Consider the following 10,298-nt stretch of genomic DNA (forward strand, 5'->3'; position numbering starts at 1 on the left):
GAGTATACAGGCTGTGGCCACAGTCCTCATTTTCACAGTAATGCTCACTGGTTTTTGGCTCCTGCCCAAGCATGAAGGATTTTCCGGGGGTGGTGACACTCCGTCTGTGCAACTAGCAAAAGTCCTGGGTTGGTGTCTGTTTATTCTCTTGCATTTTGCAGGACCAAGCTTTGGACTCAGCTCTCCTTTCTCTCTTTCCAAAACCCGCAGTCCTTTGCGGAGGGGATGCTGGTGTGCTATCTTGCTGCTCCGATGTCCCAGAAGCACAGTGGTTCCCTGAGCATGGACCCTATTATGTTTTCCTTCAGAAAGAGATGAAGAGCACACATCCTTCTGTTTTGTGCCAAAAAAAAATCTGCATAATTATCTGACCTTAACTGATGGTCACTTTTTTATTTTCAAGTGGGGAGAAAAGGAGTCACAGTACCCAAGGTAGTTTTACAAACTCCCCAGCAGCCCCTAAAACAAATGTCAAAGTTTTGAAACCAATCATACACATAAGATAGTCACTTGTTCTCTGTTCCTTATATACCCCAGGGCCTTTGCACTTGCGGTTCCCACTGCCTTGTATGCTCTTCATCCGGATAACCACTTGGCTAGCCTGGTTCCCTTGCTTCCTTCTGCTGTCTGCCTAAATGTCTCCTGTTCATGGAGGCCTTCCCTGACCATCCACTATAAAATGGACACTCACTTCCACCCTTGATGCTCCCTCTTCTCCTTTCCCTGCTTCACTTCCCCCCCCACACCACCCATCTACCCCTGATGAATTCTATACAGAGTAGCTGTTTGGTTTTTGTGTGTGCATCTGCCCCAGCAAAAGGGAAATTCCATGAGGGTAGGGTCTTGTTTTTTTGTTCACTGCTGTAGCCTCAGCACCTACAACAGTGCCTGGCATAGCAGACTCTCAAGCAATACTGGATGTGTGAATGAGTGAATGGATGTAGAAATAAGGCCCCGAATACTATCTTATTTTTATATAAATTTTCTCCAGAGTGGACATGCATGTAAGGAGAGAAGTCATGGAGTTATAGGGGTCTGAAAAAAGATGGACCTCTGACCTACCTCTAAACCTGTGGTGATGGTTTCTCTTCACTACCAACTGCCGTTCCCAGAAACCTTAGGAAATGTTTGAAAAAGAAAAAAAAACTAATAAAAATCCTTTCACTTTCATTAGTGGAAACCTTTGTATCAAGTAGGTACAGGAGAAACTCTATTTCTGCCTACTGAATCAATATTTTTTATTTTAAATTTATTTATTTATTATTTATTTTATTTATTTATTTTGGCTGCACTGGGTCTTAGTATGGCATGCAGGATCTTCATTGCGGCATGTGGGATCTTTAGTTGCGGCATGTGGGATCTAGTTCCTTGACCAGGTATCGAACCCGGGCCCCCTGCATTGGGAGTGCAGAGTCTTACCCACTGGACCACCAGGGAAGTCCCTGAATCAATATTTGAATCTCAGTATTCACCAGGAGACTCCAGACTTTTGCAAAGAAGATTGGGCAAGGCACAAACCTACATCCAAGCATTTCTCGCCTCCATTATTAATATTACTTCCCCCTGAATATGCTGCAAGCCACGTGTACACATTTTTTTTATTCAAGTATAGTTGATTTACAATATTGTGTTAACACGTGTACACATCTTGTTTACAGTAATACCACTTTATCACTTATAGAGACTAGAGAATAAGAATATATGTATGTGTTTTTTATATCTATATATCTATATCTATATCTATTCCCACCATCCCTACCACACACAAATGCAAGAAACAGGAGGGGCAAAATTTGTACGATGTTTTTAACGGTCAACCCACTCTCTTTCTCAAGACTTCGGATAATTGAAATGTAAGCTAGATTCAGTAATTAGTAACTATTCTTGCCAGTAAGTTATAATGGCTCATTTATAATCTTTTCCAGTCTTACCATCTTCTTGGACTATCTAAAGCTACTAGCTCTGAAACCTGTTGGATCATCAGAACTGCTTGAGGTGTTAAGCCTGAGTTTCTCCACCTTGGCACTACTAACAACTGAGGCCAGATCATTCTCTGTTGGGGGACTGTCCTGTGCACTGTAGGATGTTTAGCAGCCTCCCTGGCCTTGACCCACTAGTTACTAGTAGTCCCCACCCCCTAGTTATGACAACCCAACTGTCTCCAGATGTTGCTACATGTCCCCTGGGGGCAAAATCATCCCCCAGTTGAGAACCACTGAGTTAAAGCAACAAGACAGATGCTGGAGTATCCTGAGCCCCTTGTCTTCAGGGAAGGCGGATTTGGGATTCGTTCTCCTGCTCCTTGCTGGACTGCCTTGTGAGTAAACCCTCTCTTCACTGCACACCTCGCTATCTCAGCGCTTTGACTTGACAGGTATAAGTAACTTCAGTACAGCACAGACAGAAGCCTACACAACCCACTGAACCAACCTTAACCACTGGGGCAGACACCAAAAACAACAGGAACTACGAACCTGCAGCCTGCGAAAAGGAGACCCCAAACACACTAAGTTAAGCAAAATGAGAAGACAGAGGAACACACAGCAGATGAAGGAGCAAGGTAAAAACCCACCAGACCAAACAAATGAAGAGGAAATAGGCAGTCTACCTGAAAAGAATTCAGAGTGATGATAGTAAAGATGATCCAAAATCTTGGAAATCGAATGGAGAAAATACAAGAAACGTTTAACAAGGACCTAGAAGAACTAAAGAGCAAACAAACAATGATGAACAGCACAATAACTGAAATTAAAAATTCTCTAGAAGGAATCAATAGCAGAATAACTAAGGCAGAAGAACGGATAAGTGACCTGGAAGGTAAAATAGTGGAAGTAACTACCACAGAGCAGAATAAAGAGAGAAGAATGAAAAGAATTAAGGACAGGCTCAGAGACCTCTGGGACAACATTAAACGCACCAACATTCAAATTATAGGGGTCCCAGAAGAAGAAGAGAAAAAGAAAGGGACTGAGAAAATATGTGAAGAGATTATAGTTGAAAACTTCCCAGTATGGGAAAGGAAATAGTCAATCAAGTCCAGGAAACACAGAGTCCCATACAGGATAAATCCAAGGAGAAACACGCCAAGACACATATTAATCAAACTATTAAAAATTAAATACAAAGAAAACATATTAAAAGCAGCAAGGGAAAAACAACAAATAACATACAAGGGAATCCCCATAAGGTTAACAGCTGATCTTTCAGCAGAAACTCTGCAAGCCAGAAGGGAGTGGCTGGACATATTTAAAGTGATGAAAGGGAAAAACCTACAACCAAGATTACTCTACCCAGCAAGGATCTCATTCAGATTCGATGGAGAAATTAAAATCTTTACAGACAAGCAGAAGCTAAGAGAATTCAGCACCACCCAACCAGCTTTACAACAAATGCTAAAGGAACTTCTCTAGGCAGGAAACACAAGAGAAGGAAAAGACCTACAATAACAAACCCCAAACAATTAAGAAAATGGTAATAGGAACATACATATCGATAACTACCTTAAGTGTAAATGGATTAAATGCTCCCACCAAAAGACACAGACTGGCTGAATGGATACAAAAACAAGACCCGTATATATGCTGTCTACAAGAGACCCATTTCAGACCTAGGGACACATACAGAGTGAAAGTGAGGGATGGAAAAAGATATTCCATGCAAATGGAAATCAAAGAAAGCTGGAGTAGCAATTCTCGTATCAGACAAAATAGACTTTAAAATAAAGACTGTTACAAGAGACAAAGAAGGACACTACATAATGATCAAGGGATCAACCCAAGAAGAAGGTATAACAATTGTAAATATTTATGCACCCAACATAGGAGCACCTCAATACATAAGGCAAATGCTAACAGCCATAAAATGGGAAATTGACAGTAACCCAATCATAGTAGGGGACTTTAACACCCCACTTTCACCAATGGACAGATCATTCCAAAATGAAAATAAATAAGGAAACACAAGCTTTAAATGATCCGTTAAACAAGATGGACTTAATTGATATTTATAGGACATTCCACCCAAAAAGAGCAGAATACACTTTCTTCTCAAGTGCTCATGGAACATTCTCCAGGATAGGTCATATCCTGGGAAACAAATCAAGCCTTGGTGAATTTAAGAAAATTGAAATCGTATCAAGTATCTTTTCCGACCACAATGCTATGAGATTAGATATCAATTACAGGAAAAAAAATCTGTAAAAAATACAAACATATGGAGGCTAAACAATACATTACTAAATAACCAAGAGATCACTGAAGAAATCAAAGAGGAAATCAAAAAATACCTAGAATCAAATGATAATGAAAACACGAAGACTCAAAACCTATGGGATGCAGCAAAAGCAGTTCTAAGAGGGAGGTTTGTAGCAATACAATCCTACCTCAAGAAACAAGAAACATCTCAAATAAACAAACTAACCTTACAGCTAAAGCAATTAGAGAAAGAAGAACAAAAAACCACCAAAGTTAGCAGAAGGAAAGAAATCATAAAGATCAGATCAGAAATGAATGAAAAAGAAAAGGAGAAAACAATTGCAAAGATCAATAAAACTAAAAGCTGGTTCTTTGAGACGATAAACAAAATTGAAAAACCATTAGCCAGACTCATCAAGAAAAAAAGGGAGGAGACTCAAATCAATAGAATTAGAAATGAATAAGGAGAAGTAACAACTGACACTGCAGAAATACAAGGGATCATGAGAGATTACTACAAGCAACTCTATGCCAATAAAATGGACAACCTGGAAGAAATGGACAAATTCTTAGAAAAGCACAACCGTCTGAGACTGAACCAGGAAAAAATAGAAAATATAAACAGACCAATCACAAGCACTGAAATTGAGACTGTGATTAAAAATCTTCCAACAAACAAAAGCCCAGGACCAGATGGCTTCACAGGCGAATTCTATCAAACATTTAGAGAAGAGCTAACACCTATCTTTCTCAAACTCTTCCAAAATATAGCAGAGGGAGGAACACTCCCAAACTCATTCTATGAGGCCACCATCACCCTGATACCAAAACCAGACAAAGATGTCACAAAGAAAGAAGACTACAGGCCAATATCACTGATGAACATAGATGCAAAAATCCTCAACAAAATACTAGCAAACAGAATCCAACAGCACATTAAAAGGATGATACACCATGATCAAGTGGGGTTTATCCCAGGAATGCAAGGATTCTTCAGTATACGCAAATCAATCAATGTGATAAACCATATTAACAAACTGAAGGGGAAAAACCATATGATCATCTCAATAGATGAAGAAAAAGCTTTTGACAAAATTCAACACCCATTTATGACAAAAACTCTCCAGAAAGTGGGCATAGAGGGAATCTACCTCAACATAATAAAGGCCATATACGACAAACCCACAGCAAACATCATTCTCAGTGGTGGAAAGCTGAAAGCATTTCCTCTAAGATCAGGAACAGGACAAGGATGTCCACTCTCACCACTATTATTCAACATAGTTTTGGAAGTCCTAGCCACAGCAATCAGAGAAGAAAAAGAAATAAAAGGAATACAAATTGGAAAAGAAGAAGTAAACTGTCACTGTTCGCAGATGACACGATACTATACATAGAGAATCCTAAAGATGCCACCAGAAAACTACTAGAGCTAATCAATGAATTTGGTAAAGTAGCAGGATACAAAATTAATGCACAGAAATCTGTTGCATTCCTATACACTAATGATGAAAAATCTGAAAGAGAAATTAAGGAAACACTCCCATTTACCATTGCAACAAAAAGAATAAAATACCTAGGAATAAACCTACCTAAGGAGACAAAAGACCTGTATGCAAAAAACTGTAAGACACTGATGAACGAAATTAAAGATGATACCAACAGATGGAGAGATATACCATGTTCTTGGATTGGAAGAATCAACATTGTGAAAATGACTCTACTACCCAAAGCAATCTACAGATTCAATGCAATCCCTATCAAATTACCAGTGGCATTTTTCACAGAACTAGAACAAAGAATTTTACAGTCTGTATGGAAACATGAAAGACCTCAAATAGCAAAAGCAGTCTTGAGGAAAAAAAAAAAAAAACAGGGCTGGAGGAATCAGGCTCCCTTACTTTAGACTATACTACAGGGCTACAGTAATCAAGACAGTATGGTACTGGCACAAAAACAGAAATATAGATCGATGGAACAGGATAGAAAGCCCAGAGATAAACCCATGCACCTATGGTCACCTAATCTATGATAAAGGAGGCCAGAATATACAAAGGATCAAAGATAGCCTCTTCAATAAGTGGTGATGGGAAAACTGGACAGCTACATGTAAAAGAATGAAATTAGAACACTTCCTAACACCATATACAAAAATAAACTCAAAATGGATTAAAGACCTAAATGTAAGGCCAGACACTATAAAACTCTTAGAGGAAAACATACGCAGAACACTCTGACATAAATCACAGCAAGATCCTGTTTGACCCACCTCCTAGAGAAATGGAAATAAAAACAAAAATAAACAAATGGGACCTAATGAAACTTAAAAGCTTTTGCACAGCAAAGGAAAGCTTAAAGGAGATGAAAAGACAACCCTCAGAATGGGAGAAAATACTTGCAAATGAAGCAACTGGCAAAGGATTAATCTCCAAAATTTACAAGTAGCTCATGCAGGTCAATATCAAAAAACAAACAAACAAACAAACAACCCAATCCAAAAATGGGCAGAAGACCTATATAGACATTTCTCCAAGAAGATATACAGATTGCCAACAAACACATGAAAGGATGCTCAACATCATTAATCATTAGAGAAATGCAAATCAAAACTACAATGAGATATCATCTCACACCGGTCAGAATGGCCATCATCAAAAAATCTAGAAACAATAAATGCTGGAGAGGGTGTGGAGAAAAGGGAACCCTCTTGCACTGTTGGTGGGAATGTAAATTGATACAGCCACTATGGAGAACAGTATGGAGGTTCCTTAAAAAACTAAAAATAGAACTACCATACGACCCAGCAATCCCACTACTGGGCATATACCCTGAGAAAACCATAATTCAGAAAGAGTCATGTACCACAATGTTCATTGCAGCTCTATTTACAATAGCCAGGACATGGAAGCAACCTAAGTGTCCATCAACAGATGAATGGATAAAGAAGATGTGGCACATATATACAATGGAACATTACTCAGCCTTAAAAAGAAATGCAGTTGAGTTATTTGTAGTGAGGTGGTTGGACCCAGTGAAGTAAGTCAGAAAGAGAAAAACAGATACTGTATGCTAACACATATATACGGAATCTTTAAAAAAAAAAAAGTGGTTCTGAAGAACCTAGGGGCAGGACAGGAATAAAGACGCAGACGTAGAGAATGGACTTGAGGTCGCGGGGAGGGGGAAGGGTAAGCTGGGACAAAGTGAGAGAGTGGCATGGACATATATACACTACCAAATGTAAAATAGATAGCTAGTGGGAAGCAGCCGCATAGCACAGGGAGATCAGCTCGGTGCTTTGTGACCACCTAGAGGGGTGGGATAGGGAGGGTGGGAGGGAGGCGCAAGAGGGAGGAGATATGGGGATATATGTATATGTATAGCTGATTCACTTTGTTATAAAGCAGAAACTAACACACCATTGTAAAGCAATTATACTCCAATAAAGATGTTAAGAAAAAGACAGATGCTGGGGGATTCTGATTGAGTAGGGGCCTGGGAACGTGTGCTTGAAAACAGCTACCCCAGGTAAGTGCCACGATCTGCCGGAGTTGAGGAGTCCTGCCCAATTTATTCTCCCAGGCGATGACAATACATTCCTCATTCTGAGCCCTGGCGAGGATCCAGTTTTCAGCTAACTGAAAGTGGAGTGTCAGAAAAAGACGCTTTTGGAGGAAAAATAGAAGAAAGAAGTTATTGCCATTTCCTTTCCTCGTTTCCCTCTCCCTGAGGTGAGAGACACTGAGTCTGACAGAAGCCAAATTGTCAAGTGGCAAAATTGGAAGCAGTCTAGCCTCACCCAGGAAACAAAGAAAGAAATAGGAAGTGAAGTTTGTGCTTTTATCAGTCCGTGGGCACCTGGCCACTCAGACTGATATCGCAGGGGAGGCCCGGGCCTTTTGCAGGGAAGACGGCACTAAGAACAAATGCTCCGGATCGCAGTGGTGGATGTTAGCACGGTCTCCGAGAAAGGGGGCCATCAACAGTCTGAGTTAAGAATCTAAAAGGAGAGTGGCAACTCTGAAGACATGGGTCTAACCTGTGGCCCTTCAGCCATTCATTTTGATGTGGCTCTTTTTAAGCCTACGTTCCTTTCTTGTGATTCTCTAAATCATGACCCGGCACACAATGGCCACTGGGTTTTCGTCTCCGAAAGTGGATGATCAGAGTCAGCAGTGTGGAGATGCAGGGCCCGTATACGTCTAGATCATCCTTATGTATATTGCCTCTCGTTTCTTTCTCTCTCTTGTTTCTTTTCTTATAAAAATGTGGGAGTAGGTATTTATGTTTAAGTTGAACTATACGAAATCTCCATTTTCATACATTAAAAAAGGAGAGAGTATTGGTGATTTCCTATAGCTAATCCTAATCTTTTCTGTATCTTCTCCTTCTCCCCACCCCCTTCTCTCTCTGTCTGTCTCAATATCTTTCCATGGCTCTATTCTCTTATTTTCTTGCCTTTGCAATCACATGTGTATTACCCAGACTACCAGCTGTGAAGGTCAATAGATAGTACCAGGAAAAATTAAGAAAAAGAAGAGGTTTCAAATTTCAATAAGTGTTAATTTGAAAACCCACTGATGCACTTCGTATATCTGGAGGGGAGGTTCTGTGTGGTCCAGCCGAAGCAATGGCCTGTGAAATTCTTGATCCTGCAGAATGGACCACTCCTGATGAGAATGTGAATTTGTTTGTGTCACCATTTTTTTTTTTTTTTTTTTTTTTGGCTCAGAAGTGTATTTAATGACTCCAGCTCACGGCCCCTCCCCTGCAACTCCGGCTTTGTCTCCCGTGAGTGGTCAGCAGAGGTTCCCTGAGAGGTTCAGGACGGGGTCCAGGGACCTTGGGCCTGGAAGGGAAGGGCCATCGTCTCTCCTTGTGGCCTTTGGTAGCTGCTGGGTGGAGGCTGTGGGACGGGGGTCCCAAGCCCAAGGCCTCTGGGTGCTGCACATCTCACAGTCGGGTCAGCTTTGGGGCACTGATGAAGGTGCAGGAAGGGCAGGGCCAGCCGGGCTGAAGGGCGTTGGGGAGGCTGGAGCCAGCTGGCTGAGGGGCTTGGGGCAGCCTAGTTCCCCATCCATCTTCTGGGGGCGCTGAGGATTGTGTCCTGCGGCTTCTCGGGGGGCTGAGTCCCGGTCCCGCTGGCCCCCACAGAAAGCAAGGCTGTATTCAGGGACACACAGGCACCTCCCGATGACCCAGCGCTGCACAGCCGGTGGGAAGCCGAACCTCGAGAATATCTGCTCCTGGAGGGCCCCAGTGGTGCAGTGGGGGTGGACCGGCGGCGAGACATGGGCAGAGGATGCAGCGTCTTCAGCTGTGCCGTGTAGCCTGATGGGGCCGGGAGGGAAGCAGGCCTCCTGCAGCTGGATGCTGAGGGCCACATGATGCTGGGCCAGGATGGCTGCCGCTTGGGCTGCCCGCGTCTCATCCCCACCCTCTCTGGCCCGGGTCAGGCGCCCTGCTAGCTCCTCATTCTGTCCTTCCACGGTGGCACCTCGGACCAGGGCTGCCCGCCGCTGAGCTTCCTGAGGGTTGGCGAAGTGCAGGCCGAGAGTCCCAGGCCCTCCTGGTGGAGGCTGCAGCTCATGCTGGATGGGGCCTCGGACGGTGTAGGAGACTGACTCCCAGGGCCGCTCCAAACTGACCGCCCCGGGCCCCGCGCCAAGCAGCTCCAGCCGGAAGCGCCCTGGTCGCTCGGCGTCCGCGCTCAGCTGCAGCCTCCGCAGCTGCGCCTGGGCGTCCGACCCCGCGCCCAGCGGCCTCACCGCGGCGTGCACGGCCAGGAGCCCCGCGGCCCAGCCGGGGTCCGAGGCCGCAGCTGCGCCGCCCGCCGGCGGCGCCATCTCCGGTCCGGCCCCGGCCCCGGCCCGGCCCCACGAGCCCGCTTCCGTGGCCTCCAGCCGCTCTGTGTCACCATTTTGGCGTGTGAATAGTGCTGCTTTTTTCTTTATTTGGGCTTTTAGATTCAAGGGGACTTTTCTGGATGTGGGGATGTAGAGTTAGAGGGATTGTTAAAAGAGCCGTGACCTTAAGACCAAAAATCTCTATGTATGTGCTGACAAATAAAGCAAACCGGGCTGGACAGGCTTTGTCGTGCGGTCC

General features: G+C 43.4%; 1 protein-coding gene across 1 annotated transcript; it reads right to left on the reverse strand.

Annotated features, from left to right (window-relative positions):
• Positions 1 to 9,000: 9,000 nt before the first annotated feature.
• Positions 9,001 to 10,039, reverse strand: LOC137757316 (sharpin-like). Its single transcript, XM_068534034.1, is given in 2 exon segments — positions 9,001 to 9,159; positions 9,161 to 10,039. Coding segments are annotated over 2 exon segments (1,023 nt in total). The 3' UTR covers positions 9,001 to 9,015.
• Positions 10,040 to 10,298: the final 259 nt, after the last annotated feature.

Source organism: Eschrichtius robustus, chromosome X, assembly GCF_028021215.1.
Source record: "Eschrichtius robustus isolate mEscRob2 chromosome X, mEscRob2.pri, whole genome shotgun sequence".
Lineage (NCBI taxonomy): Eukaryota > Metazoa > Chordata > Mammalia > Artiodactyla > Eschrichtiidae > Eschrichtius > Eschrichtius robustus.